Raw genomic sequence first — 25,899 nt, forward strand, 5'->3', positions numbered from 1 at the left:
GGGCGTCCACTCGAAATCCCACCACCACCACCACCACCCGCGGGCCGGCGGAGCCCCCCCAAGGACCGCAGCGGGCGCCAAGGGGAAGGCCAGCCGGCCGGCCCCGCCAGGCTTTCGGCCCGCGGTGCGGGAGGGGGGCGTGCCCGGGGCGTGTCCGGGCGCCGGGGCGGGGACGTTCCGCGGGGGCCGGCCGGGGCGGCTCGGGGGGCGGGGTCCTAGGGGGTGGGGACTGGGGCCGGCCCCGAGACCCGGCGAACTGGGGGTGGGGTGGGGTGGGGGGGGGTAGGGGGCGAGTTTTTGCAACGGCGAAGGGCCCGTGGGTTTATTCTAAGGCGGAGCTCGGCGCGAGAGGTGCGGCGGGAGCTGAGCGGAGCGCGGCGACGAGGACTCCCACCGCCCAGAGCGGGCAGCAGCCTCCGCCTCGGACCGCAGGAGCCGCTCCCCGCGCCCCGGAACCCCGCACGGTGCCCCCCGGTGCCGGCAGCATGAGGCGCGCGGCGCTCTGGCTCTGGCTGTGCGCACTGGCGCTGCGCCTGCAGCCGGCCGTCCCGGTGAGTGCGGCGCGGGGCTGGGCCACCCGGGGGGCCGCACGTGGAGGGGGAGGGGAGCGGAGACCCCCCCCTTCCTTTTCTTCCCGCGCTGCCCGGGACCGTGGGCACCCCCAGTCCGCGCTCCGCGTCCCGGTTTCCGCCGCCGTTGGCTGCGCGCTGCGCGGGGTCCCGCGGCTCGGGGCGGCGGGAGCTGGGGGTGTCGGAGCCTGCGCCCCAACACCCCCCTACCCCACCCCACCCACCTCCCCTCTGCATTCAATTATATATACATATCAAAAATAGAAAAAAAAAAACCCGGCTCCACCGGCATTGGAGCCCGCCAGCCTGCGGCAGTGCCGGGGATCGCCGGTTCGCACCCCGTCACTCCGAGCACCGTGGCGGTGACCCGGGAGATCCAGTGACCACGACCCCGGCGTCCAGCCCCGCGGACCCTTCCTTCAGTCCCTTCCCGCAGCCCCGAAAGCCCGGGCCCCTTGGGTCGAGACCCGTGGGGGCACCGCGGGACGGGCGCGGGCGCGTTTGCTGGGAGCCGGGGCCGGCCGGGACTCGCAGGGGGTCCCCGCGGGGGCGGGCGGAGGTGGCGGTGGGGAGCGGGGGGGACTCCCCGCGCTTTTTCGAGGGGAGCCGGGCAGGGCCGAGCTGGCAGCTGGAGTTCCGGGAACTTGGCCCGGAACCTGGCGATCGGCGGGAACCAACTTCTCTGCGGCCGGCCCGGGTCGAGGCGCCCGGTCGCCCCCGGGGGCGCGTGCGGGCGCTTGGGCACCGCGGGGCCGGCCGGGCGCCTTCCCCGCCTGGGGGACCCGGGGCCGGCCCTTCCCCTCCCCCGGTCCGGCTTTGTGCTGGAGCCGCGCGGAGGGAAGGCGGGTCCCTCGGCCCGCCCAGCGGAGCTTGGAGGAGGGTGGGGGGTGGAGGGGGGGGAGAGGGGAGACCAACGTGGAGCCCGAGGTTTGCTGGGGCGGGGGGGGGGGGCGGGGAGGCCTTTCGGGGACCACTGCAGCATCCACCTTGGGGGAAGGCTGGGCTCCCCTCGAAAGAGACGTGGCCGACAAAGAGCATCCCCAGGGACCCCAGAAAGTGGTCTCCCGCCCGGGCCGCCGGCCGCTAGCGCGCCTTCCCCAACGGGGGCGCTTTGTTCTCGGCCCCTGGAACCCTTTCCTGGGAACCGCCCCGCGGCGCCGCCGGCCCGCTCGAGGGTCCGAGACCCGCGCCCACCTGGCTGTCGGGGGGCCCGCGTCCAGCATCCCCGCCGCCCCCCCTCCCCCCGACACCCCCGGGGTCGTCCCGGCGGCGGCGGGGATGCAGAGGGGCGCCCCCCGCTCCGGAAGTGGCGGTCTCTCTCGCCACCACATCTGGCCCCGACTTCCCAGGCCCGGGCCAGCCAGGCACGTGGGCGGGGAAAGGAACCGGCCGCGTGGGCACCGGCGTCCCCCACTCGCCCTCCCGGTGGCATCTGGGCCAGCTCCGGGCCGGCGCGGCCGCAGGATGGGAGCCGCCGGCTGCCCGCACCCCACCACCCCGGGAGGGAGGCGTTTCCCCAAGCCGGGGGGGAGGGGGGGGCTGCGAGGTGGGCGCCTGCCGCCTGCCCAGGCAAACATTTGGAAACCCGGGAGCTTCTTGATGGCCCTTGAATGGCTGGAGAGAGAGAGAGAGAGAGAGAGAGAGAGAGAGAGAGAGAGAGAGAGAGAGAGAGAGAGAGAGAGAGAGAGAGAGAGAGAGAGAGAGAGAGAGAAGGAATCGGGATGCCCGGTCTGCGGGAGCCCCAGGGAACCGGAGGACCTGGCTGCTGGGTGTCTGATGTTTTCCTGGCCTTGGGGTCCGGCACGTTGGCCTGTGGCTTTTGTGGGACTCTGGAGGGTGCCTGGACTCATAGTTAATGCTATGGAGACGGGGTGGGAGGGACTTGGCGTGTCCCCCAGGCTCAGCAGGGCTTAACCGGGGAGTCCCACTCTCTCCAGGCTCCCCGAGGTTTGCCCCCACCTCCACTGCTGAGGTGGGCTCTCACCCACTGCCCTGTGAGTGGGGAGGAGGCTTCAGGCTGAGGCTGGCACTGTGGGGTTTGAGCTTCTCTGTGGACCAACTTTCTGAATGTGCTGAGCTGGAAGAAGGGAGGCTCGTTAGAGCTGCCATCCTAGGAGGGCTTCCTGGCGGGGGTGATTGAGCTGAGCCTTAAAGTACTATACTGGGGGGTGGGGAGGACAACGGGCAGACTCCAGCCTAGGATTTAGGTTTGCATCTTGCTTTTTGATTTTTGGGTCACACCCAGTCATGCACAGGGTTACTTCTGGCTCTGCACTCAGGAATTACTCCTGGCAGTGCTCGGGGGAACATATGGGATGCTGGGAATCAAACCCGGGTCGGCCCCATGCAAGGCAAATGCCCTACCCCCTGTACTATCGCTCCAGCCCTGGGTTTAGGTTTTCTTAAGTTTTAGTTTCTTTCTTTTTCCCGCATCCTGCCTGTTCCATGTTACAGTGAGGGCTCGGTCCTTGGTCAAAAGTGGCAAGAAGCGGGCCTGGGATGTGGCTCGGTGGCACAGCACTTGCTCCGCATGTATGAGGCCCTGGGTTCAATTCCCAGTATCCCATGGCTGCCGGGAGTGAGGCCCAGACACTGAGCCAGCAGTTGGCCCTGAGCACTGCCAGAGCTATTCACCACCCCCGTAGCACTGTCCTCCCATTGTTCATCAATTTGCTCCAGCGGGCAACGGTAAGGTCTCCATTCTGAGACTTGTTGTTACTGTTTTTGGCATATTCAACACCCCAAGGGGAGCTTGCCAGGCTCTGCTCTGCGGGTGGGATACTCCCGGTAGCTTTCCGGGCTCTCCGAGAGGGGATGGAGGAATCAAACCCGAGTCGGCCGCATGCAAGGCAAATACCCCACCCGCTGTGCTATCACTCCAACCCTCCACCAAAGAAAAAGCAGTGGGAGCATAGAATGATTTACTATCTCCCCCGGAGCCCTAAATGGGGTGTGTCTACAGGTTGCAGAAATGTGACCCTCTTCCCCCCTTTTGGCTCCTGGGAAGCAGGTCAGAACCCCTGGGGGACCAGAGAACAGGCCTGATTCTGGGCACTGTCTCGGAAGGGGCCAGGTGAGTCTGCTGGGGCAGGAGATGCCCCGAGCCGGTCCCGAGAGTGGAGAACAGGTTTGTCTCACAGGGTTTGTGCATGCCTGTGTGTTTCCCCGGGCCCTTTGTTTCCCAAGAAAAATGACTTGTTCTGGAATAGCTATTTGCTGTTTTCTTCTCTTTTTCTTTCTTGAAAGGCATAAAATCCCTTTTTGCCTTAATTATGGGGGCTAGTAGAGACATTTCCCTGCGGCCTGGCGGCGTGGGTGGGGGCGGGGCTGTGCGCGCGCTTGCAGCCCTCGGAGCTGATGTCAGGCCTGGCGGTGGCCCCGCGAGGGTGGAGCCCATCTGAGTCTCTACCTGTAGTGCGTGGTGGGTTCCAATAAAATCTTACTCCCCCAACCGGGTAGGCAGAAAGAGGAATAAGGAAGGAGAGGGCTCTGGAAGGAATTAGTGAGAAGCCGGAATGGGAGTGTTTTAGAACAGAATCTTTTCTATTCCAGCAGGATTTGGGACTCTCAACTTCTGGGGGGTGGGGTGGGTGAGGAAATGATCTCTCCTCGGATCCGGGGTCCTTGTCGGGGTTCTTACTGGCTAAGGGTCTGTGGTGTGCTTGGAAGCGTTACTTCAGGACTGAGCTCTGACTGAGATAGCTATTTCCCTCTCTTCTAACGCACTAAGAAACCTTGTTTTTTGTTTTGTTTTTTTTTTTTTTTTGCATTTTTGCATTTTTGGATCACACCCAGCAATGCACAGGGGTTACTTCTGGCTCACTCATGCACTCAGGAATCACTCCTGGAGGTACTGGGGGACCATACGGGATGCTGGGAATCGAACTCGGGTCAGCCGCGTGCAAGGCAAATGACCTACCCGCTGTGCTATCACTCCAGCCCCAAGAAACCTTCTTTAAGTCCCAGAGGTGCTGGTTGGTTGAGCTTCCTAGAGAATGAGTTGCCCCTCTGCCTGGTCTCCCTTCTCCCCTCCCTACTACCTGCCTCATGCAGTGTTTGGTAGGTGCTTTTCCTGTCTCCCATCCCCCTTGGAGATCAGTGAGCTGTCAGCTTTTAGATTGCATTCGAATTAGCACTTTGGTCCAGCCATGCGAAGTGCAAGTTTCCTCATCCATTCCCTTTCTTTCTTTTTTCTTTTTTGGGTCACACCCGGGGATGCACAGGGGTTACTCCTGGCTTTGCACTAAGAAATTACTCCTGGTGGTGCTCAGGGGACCCTATGGGATGCTGGGAATCGAACCCGGGTTGTCCGCGTGCAAGGCGAACGCCCTACCCACTGTGCTGTTGCTCCAGCCCCTCCATTTCCTTTCTAAGTGTGAGCAGTGCTCCTGGTCAGGGCTGCCTGGGCTTCTGCCGTGTCCCGGAGAGTCCCCGGAATAACACCAAGGGGCCTCCTTAGTGCACAGACAGGAGCTCCCCACTTCCTCTCTCTGACGTCTCAGCTGGTCTAGAACCCAGCCAGGTTTGCTTGCTTTGAATCTGAGGCTCCCAAACGTATGAGGTCTACAGCCCCCTTTTCATAAGCAAATGGACTCAGCGCCCCTCTGGACATCTGCCTCCTTTCAGTGAACAAGCAGAAAATGCTTCACCTCCCCCTGCCCCCCGCATTGTGGCCGAGGTGCCTACTTCCGGATTGTTCCAGCACCCTGAGGCAGGGTGGGTGGCATCGCCTTCTTTGAGAAACTGCTCTGAAACCTGATCATTATGCCCCTGTTGTCTCAAGCCACTCATGTCTGACTTGGATTGGGTTGTACTCCTCCGAGTGCCCCTGTGCCCCTGCCGTTGGCAGGCCAGAAAGGGTGCTTTGATTTAAGCTGAACTTCAGGATGCAACCTCAGCTATTCCTGCAGCTACTTTCCTGCTGGGCCGAGTCCCTTGGCTTCTGGTTCCCCTGGAAAGTGGATCTCATCTCTCCGCCCTCCCTGCCCTCAGCTGTCAGGCTGTCACGTCTGTCACTTGCATCCGTTTTCCATGGTAACCCCAGGAGAGTTTGCTGTGGAGGGAAGTGAGCTGCTGGTTTTATTGGTGGCACCTTTAATTGGCTGCCAAAGGGCTGGGTGACAGACTGGGATAATACTTCTCTGATTGTTCCCATTGCCTTGACTCTGACCACTGTTCCAAAGGCACGAGGTCCCTCTCTGCAGAGGTAGCAGAGCCTAGATTGATGTCATTCGGTCTCCCCCAGGAGGCTTCCATCTGGGGGGCTGGCCCAACCTCGCAAGGTCCTGGTGGGCATCATCGCTGGAGAGTCACAGGGGTGCTTAGCTGGCCTGCACCGTGCCTGATGGTTTGGACCAGAGCTGGCATCACTTGGTGGTTGACTTAGGGGTGGCCAAGAGCCTGCTGTCCCTCACCCCAAGAAGTCAGGGTTTGGAAACTGGAACCCATGAGGCCAGAATAGAGAACACGCATGCAGGCTGATATCCTTGCCTGGATGTGAAGGGGTTTGCCCGTGCCCAACGCCCACCTGCTGGCCTCCAGCTAGAGCCAGCCTGAGATGTATTTCAGCTTAGCCATGAGGAAGCATTTGGGGAATCCCTAGATCCATTTTCCAGCCTGGGAATCAGGCATCATGGCACAAATGGGGTTACTAGGGCTCAGAGTTTCTTTCTTTCATTTTTTTTCCTGGCTTTTTGGGTCACACCCGGCGAGGCTCAGGGACTACTCCTGGTTCTGTATTCAGGAATAACTACTGGTGGTACTTGGGGGACCATATGGGATGCTGGGCCCAAACCCGGGTTGGCCGGATGCAAGGCAGATACCCTGCTCGCTGTACTATCGCTTTGGCCCCTAGGGCTCAAGAGTTCCTGGCCCCCCCCCCCCCCCCCGCTCCCATTGCTAGATCCCAGTGGGAGAGGCCCCGTAGGAAGCCCCCATTCTCTGTGTCCCAGCATGAACTGATTCTTCTGTTCCACCAGCCAGCCAGGGAGACTTGGGTGTGAGGTGTAGAGAGGAGGGGATGAGGGCGTCTGGGCGCCCCTCCATTCCGCAGGCGTCTCTTCCCTCTGCCGTCCCACGGGACCGGTGGGGAGTGTGTGGTCTGGAACCTCTCTGTGTGCACCCCAGTGCCCAGACAGACCTTCCCGTATCCTCCAGCACCGAGAGGAGTACTGGGGGTTTGAGCCCAACCCGGAAGTGGTGCCTTTACACATCTGACACCACTGCTCCAGCCTGTCCTCCGGAAGCTGCCATGGGGCAGGGAATAGCTAGAACCTTCCAGCATTCCCAGAGCACTCAGTGTGCGCCCGGTGCTGGGTGCTGAGGGAAGAGGAGGCTGGGGTGGGGTTGGGGGGTGTTGAGGCCTGAGCTTTCCTGCAGGATTCTGCTGCCTGATTCGGGCGTTTGTGGGGGTAGCGGGGTGCAGTCCTGGGGCTGGGAGATGGGGGGCTGGACTGGACTGCCCTATCCTCTGCCCTGGCCCGCGAGGCCTTGAAGGAGCCCCATGCTCCCTCATCTGCCCCACCAGCCCCTCAGGGGTCTTCCCAAAGTCCTGAGCACTGTAATTATCCGGAAAGCTACTCCTAGGCTGCCAGCCCTGGGAGAAACTGCCCATGACTTAGCTGACGGTTGTGAGTTTGTGCGCAGGTGTGCACGCATCTGTGCGTGTGCATGTATCTGTGTGTGTGTGTGTGTCTGTGTGTGCGCATCTGTGTGTGCATGTGTTTGTGCATGCATCTGTGTATGTGTCTGCGCGCGCGCGCGTGTGTGTGTGTGTGTGTGTGCATCTCTGTGTGTATAGACTATGTGTGGGGGTCCTGAGCAGGGCGCGAGGTGTCTGTGCATATGTGAGTGTGTTGTGTGGGCGTGTGTAGACATGTGTGTATGTGTGTGTATGTGTGTGTGTGTAGACGCATTTGGGACCCCGCAGGGGTGCAGTGGTAGCTGGGCTTGCTCAGATGCAGCTGACTCATTCCCGTTGGGCACCAGAGTCAGCCCTTGAATTTTGGGGCAACCTGGCCACCTTCCTGCTGGCCATTTCCTCCCAAAGCGGGGCCCTGTCTTCTCTGGGCCTGTTCCCTCCATCCTGCTCTCGCCTCATCCCCAGCTGAGACAGCCGAGCCCCCGTCAGCGCAGGGCGCCTCCCCCCCACTCCCCGCCCCCATCCCTTGATGTCTCTGGGCTTGAGGGCACATGGGTCAGGGAGACTGGGCTGGGGCCTGTGGGTCCCTACTCCCACTCTGACCTTGGTCCTGCTGGGGACTCCAGGGAATAGCAGCCCCCGAGGGGCAGTCTGGGGCGTGGCCATGTGTCCGTGAGGGTGGCAGGCAGGGTCGCCCACCTGGAGGAGGTGGGCGTAGCACTCACTGTGGGGCCTTCAGGTGGATGGGCCCCTGGGTGAGGTCAGGCGGGTCGTGGGGGTGGGGCATTGGCTCCAGGCACCCTGGCATCCTGGCCACCTGCCCTGGCCGCTGGTCAGCAGGAAGGGAAACCACATCCGGCAGCCAGGCAGCGGGACAGGCAGGTACGGTCATTGTCCCACTCAGCTGGGCACACACATCTCAGGGCGATGGGGATGCGCCCAGCCCTCCTGGACTGGGAGCCCCCACCCCGCACCCCTCCTGGTTCCTCAGCTAGACCACCATGTGCAGGCCCTGGGGGGGGGGGGCGCGGGGGGTGACAGGGTTCCCGACTCCCATTTTGCTGCCTCAGTGAGCCCATCTGGGAGCTGGGGGTGGGGCTGAGCAGACTGGGTCAGGCCAAGCATTTGGATGACACTTTGTGGCAGTATCAGGGTTCTGCCCAGAGTTGAGGGGTGAGGGGAGCGTGTGGGGAGGGGCCTGCACCTGCTGGCTGGCTCCTGAGACAGAGGGGGAGGCCTCGATAGGAACTGGCCCCATGTGAAGCTCATTTGGTTGGGGGGGCATCCGGGAGCTCCCCCTTGCCCCAAAGCAGTTTCACGTTGGAACCCCAGCTGGCAGTGAAGGAGGGCTTAGTGGCCGGGAGAAGTGTTTGGGAAGGGGACCCCTGGGCCTCCGCCCGCAGGTGACTCCCGACACCAGTGACATTGACTTGGATTCTCTCTTTCCTACTTGGGGCCGCCCCCAAAGATTGACCTCACTGGGCTTCCCCCCCCCCCCCCGGGACCTGGCACATGCCAGACTCCGCGCTTTGGGAGGACCTGAAACCAGGACTGGCCCCGGGGTGGTTGATGAGTGCCCTGGGGTCTGTTGGCCTGGAACAGCCCTGCTGCCTGGGGACCCCGGGGCTGCACACACAGTAACCTGCACACACGTGTATACGCACAGTAACCCGCACATGCATACACATGGTATTCTGTAAACACACGCACACATGCACACAGTAACCTGTACATACAAACACACGATAACCTGTACACACACAGTGACCTGTGTAAAATGCACACATGTAATCTGCACACACACACAGTAACTTATACACACATAATAACCTGTACATACAAACACATACACACAGTAACCTGTACACACACACACCGTAACCTGTACACACACAATAACCTGTACACACACATGCACATACACACATAACCTGTACACATACACAGACTCTGTGACCCATACACACACGCGCACACTGTAATGGGTACACACACACACACATGCAGACACACACTGTGACTTACACACACACATTCAGTGACCTGCACACACACACAGGCACACACTGTGTCTGATACACACCCATTGACACTGTGATCTGTGTACACACACACACACTGCGATCGGCACATACACATTGTGATGATGGGTCGTCTATCAATATTCACAGCCCAGAGAGTGTACCTGGCCAGATGTGTGATCACCTTTGGGATCACAGGGCCGCAGGCTATGTGCGTTTTGGGGCCTCTAAAGCCATCCCAGTTTTGCCCCAGCAGTAGAGCAGGCGTGCAGTACTGCGGTCTCTGTGACCCTGTCTCCAGGCCAGGGCGCGGGGAAGGTGGGGCAGATCACCCTTGTGGCTGCCTAGCTTTGTGCCCTGTGCACTGGGCTAGGAAGAAGGACCCATGGGGCTGAACGGGGGGGCCTCAGGCTCTCCACACCCCACCCACCATCCCACCCAGGCACTCGGTGGTAGGGGACACAGGGGCCAGGGGAGCTCAGGCCAGACATCTGGGGGCGCCCGAGGGACCGGGAGCAGGAGGCCCCCACATTCCACCTTCCCTTCCACCCATCAAACAAGATCTTTCCAGCTCCCGTAAGTTTAGGGGTGCCCTAAGCTCTCCTCGCAGGGCCTGCCTCTTTTCTGGAAGGTACAGGCGTCCTGAAACTCCTTCCCCACCTCACCCCGAACCCCGTAGGGGCTAAGCAGGTGAGGGGATTCAGGCTGGCAGGTTCATGTGTCTCAGCCCACCCCTTCTCAGGCTGGTGCTGGACACTGGGGGACACAGGGCACTCCTTCCTCCTTGTGGTCCTGGGCACCCTTCCTTACCTGCCGCTAAACCTCGGTTTTCTCGTCTGCCCAAGGGGGTTCGTATCCTGCCCATATGGGCTTCTGCCAAAATCAAGGCACAGCTCTGGGAGGGGGGTGGGGGATACCCCCACCCCCCAAACACACAGTGGGCTGGGTGGAGTCGCTTGGTATGGATAACTGACCGGTCAGTCTGCCCCGGTGCTGACGTCACAGGGTCTGCAAACATGGCTTTTGTCCCTTTCCAGACATCTGAGCCCTTGCGGGGCCAGACTTTGCTCTGTCTGAGCCTGTCCAGGACGGGCTCCTGCCTGCAGGAGGCGTGGGCCGTGGGGAGGGGCTGGCGATCCCGCACACTGGGTCGCTCAGGGGGTCTTAGAGCCCTTGAGCTGTGCCCCGAGCTGCCCAAGAGAGTCTGTTGCGAAGCCTGACCACAGCACCCCTCTGCCTTCCTCTGAGCCACCTCTGGGGAGCCCTCCGTGGTTTCTCTCGGGGAGCTTTTTGTTTGTTTTGCTTTGGGCGCCTCAGCCGGCGGTGCTCAGGGGCCACACCTGGCTCTGCGCTCAGGCGTGTGGCCCCTGGCGGTGCTCGGGGGACCATATGCGTGGCCTGAGGTTTTGAACTGGGGTTCACTGCCTGCAAGGCAAGGGCCTTTGCCCCTGCACTAGTTCTCTGTGGTCTTCCTGAGGTGAGGGATGGCAGGGGAGGCTTCTAGGCCAGCACTATTGGCCTCAAACTCTCGTGGAGTCTCAGTGCCTCGCAATCCTTCATTCGCCTCACCTCCCATCCCTTAGCTTCAAGGCGGGTAGAGAACTCGCTTCCCACCACGATTGTGGAGAGAATGATTCTTGGTTCAAGCAGTACCTGGTGTGAGGGACCCAGTGAATGAGCTGCCGTCGCTGGCTGTTTCCCCCGGAGCCTCATTTCTTTCTTTTTTTTTTTTTTTTTTTTTTTTTTTGCTTTTTGGGTCACACTCAGCGATGCACAGGGATTACTCCTGGCTCTGCACTCAGGAATCACTCCTGGCGGTACTCAGGGGACCATATGGGATGCTGGGAATCGAACCCGGGTCAGCTGCGTGCAAGGCAAATGCCCTACCCGCTGTGCTATCTCTCCAGCCTCGCCGGAGCCTCATTTCTTTCTGTTTTTCATCAGAGCCTTCCCTTCTTCCTCTCGCCCCGGCTGACCCTGGGTGAGCTGCCCCGACTGCTGCCTTTCCTGGGGTCACTGAGCTGAGGCCAGCTGCAGCTGTCAGCTCTCGCCCCCTCCAATACCTTGACACCCACTGTGTGCATAGGTTTGGAGGACCTTGTTGCACATGGTCCAGCCCTGCCTGGACATATGGACACATGGTTTAGCCTCTCATGGGCTCATGGGCGCGTGGTTGCATGGTCTAGCCCCTCATGGGCGCATGGTTCAATCCTGCGTGTGTGTTATCCGGCCCTGTAGTGTGCATGGGCCAGCCCTGTGTTTTGTGTGCATTGTCTGTTCCTGCATGGGCTCATGCTCCTGGAGCTGTTGTCCGTTGGAACCAGTGTCCACGGTTTGGAGGAGGGCAGGATGGCAGCGACTGTTGCTGTCCCAGCTCTGTTCCAACAGGAACCCCCTCGGCACCTCTGCGAGGGCGCCCTGCCCTTCCCCCGTCTCTGGGGCCTGGGTCTGCCTCCCCGCAGCCCAGGGTTCCGCCCGCACCTTGCCTGGTCCCGGGGCCGCTTCCCAGACCGGCCCATTATCCCACGCGTGGGCGGCGAAGCCAGTCCATCCGGGGCTCAGAGAGATTTGAGCTTTTCTATCTCCGTACAGGGTTGGCTGGCGACCACATTCTGACACAGGTTGAAAAATTTGTTCTTGGCACCTTCCGGCGTCTCTGTTGAAATCGTCTCCCTTGTTCCCCAGCTCGAGGCCACCCCCAGTGCCCCAGTTTCGAGAGTCGCCCCTCCCCCTCCCAGAGGTGCTGACTTATCCTCGTGTGTGATCAGCCAGCACCCCTTCGCCTGCCCAGGATTCTGTCCAGCTGCAGACGCACTGAGTGGAAGAGACGTTTGGGGGTGGGGGACCCGGACCTCCGCCGGGCACCCCCTCTCCCCCCCACCTGAAGCCTGGCTTCAGGTGTAGCAAAGCGGCAGGTTTCAGGGCTCATGAAACCTCGATGCAGAGGGACGCTTTGTTTTACGAGATTTGGTTTGGGGGCCACGCCCAGCGGTGCTCAGGGAATTCCTCCCGGCTCTGTGCTCAGGAATCACTCCCGGCGGGATTCGGGATGCCGAGAATCAAACTCCGGGACAGGTCATGGGCAAGGCAAGTGCCTTCCGTACTGTATTGTTTCCAGCCCTTGGGGACGCTTTATTTAGCCAAACCCAGAAGGCAGTGCCTGGGGGCCCTCATGCCAGGTGGTCTCTGGGGTGAGTCAGTGAGAGAGCAGGGGCCCTTGTGGGGGCTGCTGAGACCCCCACAGCGAGTGTACAAGGAGGGGCCTGCTCTGTCCCGGGGGCCTCCACGAGTTGTTATCACAATTCATTTCATTTCTGCCTGGGCTCTGAGTCCGTTTGGGAAGTTGAGGCTCAGCAAAACTCTGAGCCTCCCCTCCTCCGTGTGAGCCCCATCTTTGGGGTACGCCTGCCCTGGGGTGGGTGGCCTGGTGGACCTCCTGCATGGACTTGACTAACTGACATCCGCCCCCAACCCCGCTTGCCCAGCCCAGAGGGGTGCCTTGAGGCGGGGCCCCCCTGAGTCACCCCAGATGCTGAGGTTCGAGCCTGGGGAGCAGCTGGGCTTTCTTGCCGCCGGCCACCATCTCCTGGCCCGGCCGGCTACCCCGTGAGTGGGAAGCAGAGGAACTGGTCCTCCCGCTCCAGGCCCAGCCCAGCGCTGTGCAGAGACGAGTTGGGACACGCGGGCTGCCAGGCGGGCGCCAGCTCTGCGGCCGGCTGGGCATGGGGGTGTGCTGGCAGCAGCTCTGACGGGGTTGGGCTGCCGTCGCTTCTGGCCCTCAGCACAGCCCCGGCCTGGGGGGGGGGGGGCGCTCTGAGCTGGCTGTGTGGGGGAAGGGCTCAGAGTCCTTGTTTGCAGGTGCCCTGTTGTCCAGGGGGTTGGGAAGAGGGTCTGTCCAAGAGGGTCTGTCAAGCCAAGAATAGACACTGTACACCCCCATCTGGCCTGGCAGGCCAAGGGGCAGGGTGAGGGCAGCTGAGGCAGGAAGGGGGTGCATACCTCGGGGGTCCCCCAGAGGGGGTCCTGCCTGGGAACGGCTGCTGGTTTAGGGACTGTGTTGTGTCCCCTTGGATATTTTGTTGGTTTGTTTTTTGGGTCATACCCAGCGATGCACAGGGGTTAGTTCCTCCTGGCTCTACACTCAGGAATCACTCCTGGCAGTGCTCGGGGGACCATATGGGATGCTGGGAATCGAACCCGGGTCGGCCGCGTGCAAGGCAAATGCCCTCCCCGCTGTGCTATCACTCCAGCCCCTTGGATACGCGTTCTTGGGTGAACATGAAAGTCCCTTCTGTGCTGCCCTGCCCCGCCCTGCCCATACCCGTCACTCCTTGTGCCGGGCTGGGCATGACTCGGGGCTTGGGACTCAGGGTCAGTGTGAGACTGGCAGTGAAGGTGTCTGCACTGTAGTGAAGCCCGTCGGGGGCTTGGGGTTCCTGGGGCAGGCTTTGGCCATTACCCACTAGGCCCCCACCGGGGTCCAGGCCGCGCTAGGGAGCTGCCACCCCCTCGCATGAGGTCTGCGGTCTCTGTCCCTCGTCTCCCGCCCTCCTGATAAGGAATCGGGGTCACTGCGCCCAGGCTCCTCAGGGCCCTCTGGGAGTTTAGGGTTCTCCAGCCCTGCCCCCGTTATTGTTCAGGTGGGAAAGAGGGTGGACAGGGGCCCGGCTGCCCGGGAGCCCCGGCCAGGAGCCAGAGGGCCTCACCTCAGCTGGGACAGCACGGCGCCCCACAGCCCCGTGGGGACATTGTCTCCCCTACAGTGCAGTCCCCAACGCGGGGTTGGCCCTGAAACTAACTCTGAGATGCCTGAGTCAGCAGGACTAGAGGACAGGGTCACCTGACCCGAGGTAGGAGAGCAAAGTGGTTAGCACTCCTGTGGCAAGAACGGAACAGGGTGCTTCATCCTCGGGCAGAGCGGTGGGTCTCTGTGGTCTCTGCAGTGGGACCCCCACTCTCCCCTGGTGGGTCATGCTCAGGAGGCCCAGGGGTTCCCAGCTTCCTCTGTCTGGGAAAACCACTTGAATGGGAAAGGCCTGGTTTTCCTATCCTAATTCAGTCCTTTTTTTTTTTTTTTTTTTTTGCTTTTCGGGTAACACTCGATTATGCTCAGGGGTTACTCTTTGCACTCAGGATCACTCCTGGAGGTGCTCCGGGGACCATATGGGATGTTGGGAATCAAACCCGGGTCAGCCACGTGCAAGGCAAACGCCCTACCCACTGTGTTATTGCCCCAGCCCCTGAAAGCACATTCTTCTCCTTTTTTGCTTTTTGGGTCACACCTAGCAATGCTCAGGGGTTACTCCTGGCTCTGCACTCAGGAATTACCCCTGGCAGTGCTTGGGGGGGGCCATGTGGGATGCTGGGAATCGAACCCGGGTTGACTGCGTGCAAGGCAAACACCCTACCTGCCGCGCTACCGCTCCCGCCCCGCTCCTCACCCCTCCAATCCCCACTCTGTCCTTAACTGTTTGATGTGACAGAAAATGCTCATTGTCTTCCAAAGAGAGTAGCTAAGGAGTGTTGGAAAAGCGTTGTTGTCAGCGTAGAGGGGCGCGTTCAGGCTGGGCTGAAGAAAGGCTCGCGGTGTGTGGAAATGAACTTGTGCTTTCCTCGGGAGCGGCTGAGTCTCCTGGCCACAGGAAAGGACATGGCAAAAAGAAATGGGCGGGGGCGGCGGAGGGCGTGGGGGAGTGTTCTCTATGGACAGTGGATGAGTCACGTAGCGCCTGAGTGAGGGGCCTCGTGCCCCCCTACCCCGGCCACCCCCGGTACGTCTTCCCCGTCTGGACTGGAGGCAGGTCAGCAAGCTCTTGCCCGACCCTCTCACTCCTCACCCCTCGGCTCTCCTGGGGAGCCCCGAGTCTGGCTGGCCCGTTTGGTCCTGGTTGTTTGGCATCTTGATCTGGGGTGAAGGTGGGTTCAGAGGAGGCCTCGGGCCCTGGGGCTGTGACATCTGGGAGGAACCAGCCCTGCCCCCAGAGCCATAGATGGCATCGGGGGTCACACGGGACTTCCGGAGGCCTGGCTCTCTCTTGAGGGAGGCCCCCCAAGTGCACGGCGCCCCGGGGGCATTGCTGGGGATTGGACTCGGGGCCACACACACGGGTCTTCGGACTCACCTGTCCTCTGGACCCCCCCCCCCAAAGGCTGCCACAAAGGCCTGGGGCTGCGGAACTGGTGACTTGGGACAGTATTATCCTGTCCTCCTCGTAGTCTGCCTGGGGGCTTTAAGGCAGGCCCTGTGTCCCCCATCCAGTGACCTTCCTTGGAAGCCCCTCCCCACCCCGCCTTCTCAGGTTCCCCTCCTAGGACGTGGCAACCGCCTATGGCAGCTCACCAGGGCCAGAATTCACTTTCCTTACCCTGGTGCTCCCCAGACAGTGCTCCCTGCCTTGGACATGAGGGCACTGCTGAGAATCAGCCCTGGATGGCGGGACGCCTTCCTGGGGCCTCCCGGATGGAGGCTGGGTTTGGGGGCACCACTCCCAGCAATGATTGGGGGCTGCTTGGTGTTTGAGGGTCTCTCTCTGTGCTGGGGTTCCGGGGACAGGCCGAGGGCCTCTGCTTTGCCCATGGGCTGCCTCTGGTGCTGCTGTTTGGTTCATCGCCCATTGCAGGCGTGGTGGAGGCCGGGTATGGGGTCAGGAAGCAAGTTGGGAGCCAGGGGTGATGGAACGGGCAGACGAGCTCTCTGGCGAACACGAATTAAGAGCCCACCCCCTACCCCACCCCTCGCTCCCTTGATCTCTCATCAGTATCGGGGCGGGGGTGCTACGTGCGTGGCCGGGGCTCCATGTTGGGGGCGGGGGACCCTCGCTGGGCCAGCACCGGCTGGGAGCTGGCAGCTCAGGAGGCCTTCTTGAAGCTTCTCTGCCAGTGCCCACCCTGCACTCCTGCCAGCTCTCATGAGGATGAAAGTGACTCTCGGCCCTGTCCCGGAGGGTCCCAGAGGCCAAGAGTCTCAGGCAGGTGTCCCCCGAAGCGTCCCCGAAGCTCTTAGCCCACCGCTGTCCTGGGGGCCGCCTGCTGGCCACTTCCTGGCCGTCTCCTATCGGGGACCTGTCGGGAAGTGGTCGCCACTTCTCGGCTGTCTCCTATAGGGGACCTTCCAGCACCTTTCACCTTCAAGAGTAGAGCCAAGGGGGAACCCAGCCCTGTCCCCCGCCCTCTCCTTAGGCCCCTTGAGCACTCCCGCACACGGGCCCTCACTGGGTCGCTAAGCCTGGCCTTGACTGTCCTGCTGGTGGGCCTGAGCTGTGGGTGGGGCGGAGCCTTGTAGCCTTGGGCTTTTTTTTTTTTTAATTTTTGTTTTTTGGGTCACACCGGCCATGGACAAGGGTTATTCCTGGCTCTTCCCTCAGGAATTACCCCCTGGCGGTGCTCGGGGGACCATATGGGATGCTGGGAATCAACCTAGGTTGGCCCGCATGTAAGGCAAACGCCCTACCCTACCCGCTGTGCTATCTCTCCAGCCCCGGGCTGGGGCTCTTGGTTCTTGTGTGAAAAGCAGATTTTTTCTGGGATGTGCAGAGATTTGGAGGCCCCCACTGAGTGCCCAGGATGGCTTCCAGAGTGGATGGGCCAGGGACTGCTGAGGGAAACCGGGAGCTCCAAGCTCCAACACTGTTGTTTCTGTCCTTTCCGACAAGGTTCCTAGACTGGGGGGGGGGGGGGGGGGGGAGGGGGGCAGGGCAGGTAAGCCTCAGAGGCAGGCACTGATGCAGTGTTTGTTGTGTCAACACACCTCGGGATAAGCCCAGCTGAGTGGAGGGAACAAATTGCTTTCAGGGCCCTGCAGATCCTGGGGTCTTATCGGGTCCCCTGAGAAGTCCCGCTCATCTGTTGGGAATCTCTGGGGGTGGGAGGGAGAGGGGAAGCCTCCCTCCCCGTGGACACCCGGGGGCTTCGCCTGTGACATAGGGCCTGGACTCCACAGCTGGCTTCTGTGGCGACATTACCCTTGGGGTTCCAGCCCTCCAAGTTCTGGCCACTTTCTTTCAGGGCCTCTGAGGAGGTAGAGGAGGGTGGGGCAAAGGCCTAGAGTGAGGAGGGGGTCCCCAGAATGCCCAAAGCATTGCACCGTGTCCTGGACAGGTGTTGGGGAAGGAACTGTGTCTCTGGCACCTACGTTGCTGAGGGCCAGGGCTGGGGTGTGAAGCCCCTCCCGGCGCAATGCAGACCAGCTGTGGCGAGGGGAGGGATGGGCTTCTGCCTGCCGATGGCCCAGCCCATGGGGACAGCGAGGGAGCCATCAGGTCCGGTGCTCTGGGAGGAAGTCCCATGGTATTTCTGGCCCTATGGTTCCTGCATGCGTCCGCTGCAGTGCCCGGTCACACACACACCCTCATCCAGCTGTGCCCTGCCGTCTCAGGAACCCAGAGGTCGTGTCTAAGCCCCACCCTGTTTTGCTTGGGAGGGATGGAGGGAGCCTCCGGGGGCCCCCAGGAGCAGCTGGCAAGGCCTCTCCGCAGAGGAGCCAGCCCCAACTCCCACCCCCCAACATCTGCACCAGGCAGGCCTCCTGCCCCGAAATGCAACCCGCTTCTCCCCCACCTCTCACAGAGCTGCCTCAGCTCGGGGGTCCCCACTGCGTGCCGGGCTCTGAGGGGCTCTTTGCAGCTTTGCTGTAGCTCTTGAGCACCCGGAACTGATGCTCTCCTGCTTCTGTCCCTGTTGTATGCCTGGGAAACATACAAGGCGGGGGGATCCCTTTGGGGTGAGCTGGGTCTGGGATCCCGGCCCCGACATTGGGGTCTTCTCAAATGAACTGTTTCCTGGACCTCACTGGGACCCACATCCTGTCATCCACAGGCTCCTCAGATACGCCCCTTGCCCTGTTGGCTGCGGGGTCCTGCTCCCCCACCTGCTGTGCTACAGCCAGGGTTAGGGCCACGGGCGACCCCCTCGGGTATCTGCGGGCCTGTTCGCCTATGGAGTGGATGCCCCCCATCCCCCAACCTTGGCTCCAGCTCGGCCTTAGGAACTGGGTCTCTCTGGGTGCACGCCGGCCCTACCTGGCCGATAGCCCATGTATCTGAGGGCCTCCTTACTGCAAGCCGCCTTGGTGCTCAGACTCCGAGCCCCACTGTGTGGTACCTGCCTTTCTCTCCTGGGTGAGCCTGGGCGCCTGGACTGTTCCACACTCCTCCCCCCCTCCGCTCTCGGACCCTTGGTGGCTGTTGCCTAGCACCTACCTCTCTGAAGTCAGCTTCATGGCTGGACCCGGGGGCTTCTGACCCTGAGTGGGACCTCTTGATAGGCATAGACCCGAAACTTCTCCCACAATGGCTGCTCAGATCTGACTCGGTGTCGGGGGCCACTGGGGTCCCCTGGGGGTCAGGATCCCCGTCTGCTGAGGGCTGGGCACCGCCTGTCTGAGCAGGGTTGAAGTCTCGCTCTCGTGTGTGTGTGTGTGTGTGTGTGTGTAAGCCGTGCCCCTCCTATCAAGCCCCACTTACACCATTTCCTCTGTTTTCAGCAAATTGTGGCCACAAATGTGCCCCCAGAAGATCAGGACAGCTCTGGGGATGACTCGGACAACTTCTCTGGTTCGGGCGCAGGTGAGACCCGGGGGGTGCAGGTTGACCCCCCTGGGCCAGACCCAGGGCTTGCCAAGAGGAAGCATTTGAGATGGGGGGAGGGTAGGGGGGTATTGGGGGGTCCCGGAGTACCCGTGGCTGCAGACCTGGGCCTGCATCGCATCTCCCCTTTAGAACCTCTCTGGGCAGCCTCCGAAGGTCCACGGATTTCCCAGGCTTCTGTTTTCTCGTGTGTGGGAAGGAATTTTACCTTTTTTTCATCATTTCCGTGAGTTTACAGTAGTGTAGAGTTTCAGGGGTGTTGTTCCATATTTTTTTTTTGCCTTTTTTGGTCACACCCAGCAATGCTCAGGGGTCACTCCTGGCTCTGTACTCAGGAATTACTCCTGGGGTGCTTGGGGGACCATATGGGATGCCGGGGATCGAACCCGGGTCGGCTGCATGCAAGGCAAATGCCCTACCCACTGTGCTATCGCTCCGGCCCCTGTCGTTCCATATTCTATACCAATATGAGACTCGATCCCCTCAACCCCCAAAGTCCTGAGGGCCAGCCCACCTCCACGAGGATCCCTCTTCCCATCCCATCCCACCCTCCTCCACTACCCCCTTCATTTTCTTTAGCGGTGGGTTGGCTTTAGTGAGACGTTTGGCTGAAGTCATCTGGCATTTGTCCTCCCTTCTGACTCTGCCACTTCTGAGCATAGTCGCCTCCAGATCCACGTGGGTTTCAGTGGTTTGTGTTTTTTTTTTTTCTCCAAGAGCGCAGTTGCTTTTTTTTTTTTGCATTTTGGGTCACACCCGGCAATGCTCAGGGGTTACTCCTGACTCATGCTCTCAGTAATTGCTCCTGGCGGTGCTCAGGGGACCATATGGGATGCTGGGAATCGAACCCAGGTTGGCCATGTTGGCTGCGTGCAAGGCAAACGCCCTATCCACTGTGCTATCGCTCCAGCCCTGAGCGCAGTTGCTTTTTTAAAATTTCTTTTTGGGTCACACCCAGTGATGCGCAGGGGTTACTTCTGGCTTTGCACTCAGGAATTACTCCTGGCGGTGCTTGGGGAACCTTATGGGATGCTGGGAATCGAACCCAGGTCAGCCGTGTGCAAGGCAAATGGCTTACCCGCTATATTATATTATCGCTCTAACCCAGTTGCATCTTTTGTTGCTTTGTCTTTTGGACCACTCCTGACAGTGCTCACGGCCTACTCCTGCCTCTGCACTCAGGAATCACTCCTGGAAGTGCTGATGGGGTACTCTGTGAGATGCTCAGGACCGAGCCCAGGGTTGGCTGTGTGTGACGCAAGCACCCTGCCTGCTGTGCTATTGCTCCACCTTGCATAGCACCAGGCCAATTCTGGAGAATTCCACTGAGTCACAGCTCCATGATCCAGGCTTTGGTTGGGGGCCCTCCAGGTTGGTTGCATGTCATGGCAACCATGAATACCAGGATGCAGATACTCTTCTGAATGAATTTCCATAGCCCTTAGATGCACGCAGTGCTGGATTGGCATTGCTGAATCACACACCCCACGCTTAGTTTGCCGAGTCTCTCCCTACCGGTTCCCAGCGAGGCTGCTTCCCGCTCACTGGTTGCTGCATCTTGACCTCCAAAGGCTGTTAGGAGGCTGGCGGCATTGATGTTTCTCCTCCTCCCTTCTGTTTCCTGGGAGAGTCCCAACCCTGGGCTGTGGAGCACCCCAGAGCTGGGGCTTGGACCTCAGGCTCGCGCCCTGAGACAGGCTTGCTCAGGCCTGCTGGGACAGGGAGCCCAGTAGAGGCTGGGAGGCAGGCACTAGCCCCTGGGGGAACAGGGAAGGGTCAGGAGGGGACCTCAGGGAGACCCGCACCCAGAAAGTGGACTTACTATAATAAAATTCCTTCCTAGAAGCCCTGGTGGTCTGGAGCAATAACACAGTGGGTAGGGTGTTTGCCTTGCACACGGCCAACCCGGCCTACCTGGGTTCGATTCCTCCACCCCTCTCGGAGAGCCTGGCAAACTACCGAGAGCATCTTGCCCACATGGCAGAGCCTGGCAGGCTCCCCGTGACATATTCGATATGCCAAACACAGTAACAACAAGTCTCACAATGGAGACGTTACTGGGCCCACTGGAGCAAATCGATGAACAACGGGAGGACAGTGACAGTGACAGAAGCCCTGGTGGATGCCAGGCTCGAAGACCAGACTGTGCCCAAGCCAATATAGCAGAAAAGGGATTATTTTCCCCATTTGGGGGGGGGTCCCCTCGGCACATTCCACACGGGGGAACACAGCTTTGCAGGGAGGGAAGGCTCTGTTGCCCTCTGCTTCCACACAGCCTGAGCCTGTCTGGTTCTTGAAATTTGGGGCCTTCCCACCACCCCAACAATCTCTGCTTCCGGCCCTGCAGGTTCCCTACCAGATCTCACGCTGTCACGACACACAACCCCCACCTGGAGCACCCTGGGGCTCCTGTCAGCCAAGCCCACGGCTCCTGAGCCCACCAGCGTGGATACCACCGTGTCCATCTCGTCCGTAGCAGAGGGGCCTGTGCTGTTGGAGGTGGATCCCGGCCTCACGGCGCTGGAGAAGGAGGCCGGCCACGTGCCTGACCAGCCCACGCAGCACCCGACCACCCCCCGAGAGGGGGCCAGAGTCAGATCCACCGCGGCCCTGGGAACCGTCACCTCCCAGCCCCACAGGGGCACACGGCCCGTCTCCCAGGAGACCGCGGCCCCATCAGCACCCGGCCAGCACGACCCTGAGGTTCACTACGTAGGGGACGGAGGCCCCGCTGTCACCGAGAAGGTGACTGAGGAAGGAGCGACCAGCCAGTTCCCAGGAGCAGAGGGCTCTGGGGAGCAGGTGAGTGCCGGCCCCCACGCTCCTGCAGTTCCTGACTCGGTGGGTAGCTAGCGATGAGCTGTCTTCCAGCACCGGGGACACAGGGGACACCAGGGAGACGGGCTCACAAGGTCCCATCTTTCCAACAAACCCGGGGCTGGGCTGGGGTCCTTTTGAGTCAGATCAAGAGAGTCCTTCAGTGGGCTGGAGAGATAGCACAGTGGGTAGGGCATTTGCCTTGCATGCGGGCAACCTGGGTTTGATCCCCGGCATCCCAGATGGTTCCCCAAGCAGTGCCAGGAGTAACCCCTGAGCATCACTGGGTGTGACCCGAAAAGCAAAAAAAAAAGAGAGAGAGAGAGAGAGAGAGTCCGTCAAAGCCTCCCAGGGCGGCTTCCCCGACATGTGCGGGCTCGACTTGCTCTCCTCTAACAACGTCCTGATCACTTTTCACAAAAATGAGCCTGTTTGGACACAAACACGGGCCGACACAATGTCCCGACATTCTGTGTCTGCCATAGTCCTTCCGGGTGCCAGGGTGACGTGGTGAGGGGGTGACCTTGGCTTGAGGTCCCTGGTTTGTGAGGGGGTGGGGGAGTTGGCAGAGAGGTGGGAGTTGCCTCTGGTGGCCTGGTGCCCCCCTGAAGTTGTCCTTTACCTGCCCATAGGACTTTACCTTTGAGACCACCGGCGACAACACAGCCGAGGCGGCCCCGGAGCTGGACAAGCGGGATCGGTCCTCTATGGGCCACGAGGCCACCGGGGCCTCCCAGAGCCTCCTGGACAGGAAGGAAGTGCTGGGAGGTGAGTTTTCTCTCTCCCACCGGGCTGGGCATGAGGAGGGGAGTGGGGTGGGCAGAGGGGGGCAGTTGGCCATGGTGGAGGAAGTGACCTCCGCGGGGGTGGACCGCTGCTTCCAGAAGCCCAGCAAGGCCTCTCTCCTCGTGTCCTAGGTGTCATTGCCGGTGGCCTGGTGGGGCTCATCTTCGCTGTGTGCCTGGTGGGCTTCATGCTGTACCGGATGAAGAAGAAGGACGAAGGCAGCTACTCCTTAGAAGAACCGAAACAAGCCAACGGGGGCGCCTACCAGAAGCCCAGCAAACAGGAGGAGTTCTACGCCTGAGGGAGCACCCCTCCCGCTGTCCCTGCCACTCGCTAGGCCCCCACTCGCCTCTTCCGTGAGGGACCCTGCGCCCCCCCTCCCCGACGCTCCCACCCTGAGCTGGGGGCCCCCCCCGCCAGGGGCAGGCGGGGCGTTTCTCTGCTTCTTTGACTTCTGCCTGGAGACTTGGGCGCCAAAGGACTCTCTCGCCTTTTGACTTTTCCATCACCACCGCTGGCACCTGGCATTTGCCACTCTCTGACTCAGTTTCTCCAAACTGGAACAGCCCCTCCCCAGCTCGACAGACAAAGGGGACCCCACGCCCCCTTGGGCCTGGATGGGCCCCTGGGGCCAGACAAGGCCCCTGCTAAGGGCTGCCGTGCCTGTAGCACTTACTGGTACAGACCAACCGCTGTGGGGACAGGGATGGCCGCGTGGTGGGGACCGGCCAAGCTCACCGGAATCCACTCTGCTGTGTGGGGAAGTCTCAAAATTTAGATACTGACTTATCTTTGCACATGTTTCCTCTAGTTTGATTTTTCTGTTTCTAGTCCCTAGGCTTCGCCCCTTCTGAGGTAAGTTAAGTGAGGTGACATGGCCAGTCCTCTGCCAACTCGCTTCCCTCACCGACGGTCAGGAGACGGCACCAGGGAGAAGACACGGGTGTTTGAATGAGGAGAATCGAATCTGGAAGCCCAATGTCTACCCTGCAGTGGGTGCTGTCTGTGAGGGCGCGCAGCTGGGGGAGGCCCCCCCCCAAGGACTTGGCCAGCCCATCCCGGCAACCAGGGCTTTCACATCTGTGTCCATGAGCTCAGGGCCACAGCCACACACCCTGCTATGACACTGAGGAGATGAGGCGTGTGAGGACGGAATCCCCCAGCGCACCTCAGGCTGGGCCCTGAGGAGAGCGAGGACTGTGGGCAGCTGACGCGGAGGCCAGCCCAGAGACCCTCGCACTGACCCCGTCCTTCCCTGGGGGCCCGCCCCGTCTCTGGGGACACGCTCTCCTGGGAGGTGACGAGAGGAGTCCTGGGCACAGCTGGTGCTGCCCCAGGAAGAACCAGATTCTCACCTCTGACTAGCTCCTGAGGCCCTGCCCTGGGCCAGATTCAGGAATATTCCCAAAGAGTGATAGGCTTTTGCTTTTGGCAAAACTCAACTTAATCCAATGGGTTTTTCCCTGTACAGTAGATTTTCCAAATGTAATAAACTTTAATATAAAGTAGTCATGTGGATTCTACTCGTTTGCTTCTCTCCATGCGGGTGGCATGGCGTGGCGGGGGGTGGCCGGAAGGCTGGGTGGGTTAGGGGATGGGCTTTTTCTCGAAACGCCGGCTGTGCTGGGCAACTTTGGCTGGCGGCATGGGCCCCGTCATTTCGTCTGTGGGGAGGGATTTGGGCCAAAGCCCCTTCCGTTGGTTTGGATTTTGCTTCTGCTGAGCTGCTGGCCGCTGGTAGGTTCGGCGAAGGTTATGTAAGGCCGGCTGCGGATTTCTGTCCTGCCAAACCCCAAACACCAGCTCCAAAGCGGCTAAAGCAGCAGTTGGAAGGTGGAGAGATGTGGCTCAGTGGCCCGGCGTGTCTTGCAGGCATGAGACCCGAGTTCATCTCTCCTGCTGCCAAAAAAAAAAAAAAAAAAGCAAGAAGAACCTTGTCTCTTTTGGTTTGGGGGTCACATCTCGTGGTGCTCAGGGCTTACTCCTGGCTCTGTGCTCAGGAATTGCTCCTGGTGGGCTTGAAGAACTCTATGGGGTGCCAGGGATGGGGCCTGGGTCAGCCGCGTGCAAGACAAGTGCCCTTCCTGCTGTACTATGGCTCCAGTCCTGCTAGGAGCAGTTTGGCCTCGGGCCGATGCCCACCTCCTCAGTTTTGCTAAGACGGCGGGCTCTGCCAGGCTGCCTGGGACCACCTCTGTGGATTTTTAAAAATTAAAGAGGGGAGTTGGAGTGATAGCATAATGGGGAGGGCGTTTGCCTTGTACACGACCGGCCGACCCGGGTTCAATCCCCAGCATCCCATGTGGTCCGCCGAGCACTGCCAGGAGTAATCCCTGAGTGCAGAGCCAGGAGTAACGTCTGTGCATCGCTGGGTGTGACCCAAAAAGCAAAAAAAAAATTTAAAAAAATTCTTTTTAACTTGGTTTTTGGGCCACGCCCAGCAGTGCTGAGGGCCTACTCCCCTCTTGGCTCAGGGCACCGTGTGGTGCTTGGAACCGAACCCAATTCCCTTCCCCTCCCCACCACCACACGCACACCTGGAGTTGACCAGCCCACCGAGCCGTATCTCTGACCTCACTGGGATGTCGCACTGGATAATGCTCCAGCTTCTCTGCGGGCTGCTCTGGGTGGGGGTGAGGGGGCTTCTGGGAGACTCCAAGAGATGCACCCCCAGCCCACCGGATAAAGGGGAACCTTGCCCCCTGTCAGTACTGGACCTTATCCCCTGAGTGTGGGACCGGGCGTCACTGGAATGGGGAGCGGGGTGTGGCCCTGCTCATCCCGGCTGGGCCGCCCCTCCCCCCGGGTCTGAGCTGGTGGCTGAGTCCTTTCCACCTGCCGCTGCCCTTCCCTGTCCCCGGTTAGGGTGGGGCGGACGCGGGTGCTGACTCAGTGCCGCTGTGCCTTGATGAGAACAGTTACAGGGCAGGCTGGGGCCACCCTGTGTGGTGTGCCCAGCCCTGCACCCTGAGGCCTTCTTTGTCTCCTCCCTCCCCTCCCCCCATGCCCTGTGCTCTTCTCTCCCGCCTTGCCCCTCCTCGCTCTCCTTCTGGATCCTTCCCTGCGGACTGGCTTATCCTCCTGTGACGTTCCCAAGTCGCCGGCACATGGGCTCAAGTGCCAAGTGCCAGGGAAAGCAGACATTAAGGTCTGGTGCCCTGGTCCCACCTGCCCCCTCCCCTGCCCGGTGCCCTAGGAGTGCAGGCAGAGGGGGCTTGTCCATCCAGGACCCCTGCCAGTGGGGCCAGGACAGCAGCTTCGGGCCACCTGCTTGGTGACTAAGACAGAATCCCCAGGTCATTTATTCACTCAACAAACAATGAAAACCTGCCGGGCCGGGCCGGGACTGGCTGGTGAGGGCTCCTGGACATCAGTACTTTCACTGGGCAGGTAATGGGCCAGACACAGACAGACACGGTGCCTCGATGATTCCACTCACTCGCCCCTCTGAGAAGGCACAGTTCATTTCCGCCGATAGAAAA

At 60.8% G+C, this 25,899-nt stretch overlaps 1 protein-coding gene across 1 annotated transcript; it reads left to right on the forward strand.

The window, feature by feature from the left end:
* The first annotated feature begins 291 nt into the window (after window positions 1–291).
* Window positions 292–23,927, forward strand: SDC1 (syndecan 1). Its single transcript, XM_056128890.1, has 5 exons — window positions 292–551; window positions 18,712–18,793; window positions 21,162–21,616; window positions 22,264–22,399; window positions 22,549–23,927. Exons 1-5 carry the CDS (start codon window positions 486–488, stop codon window positions 22,716–22,718), a joined length of 909 nt encoding a protein of 302 aa, XP_055984865.1. The 5' UTR covers window positions 292–485; the 3' UTR covers window positions 22,719–23,927.
* Window positions 23,928–25,899: the final 1,972 nt, after the last annotated feature.

The sequence above is a fragment of the Sorex fumeus genome, unplaced genomic scaffold, assembly GCF_029834395.1.
Source record: "Sorex fumeus unplaced genomic scaffold, SorFum_2.1 ptg000006l, whole genome shotgun sequence".
Classification (NCBI taxonomy): domain Eukaryota; kingdom Metazoa; phylum Chordata; class Mammalia; order Eulipotyphla; family Soricidae; genus Sorex; species Sorex fumeus.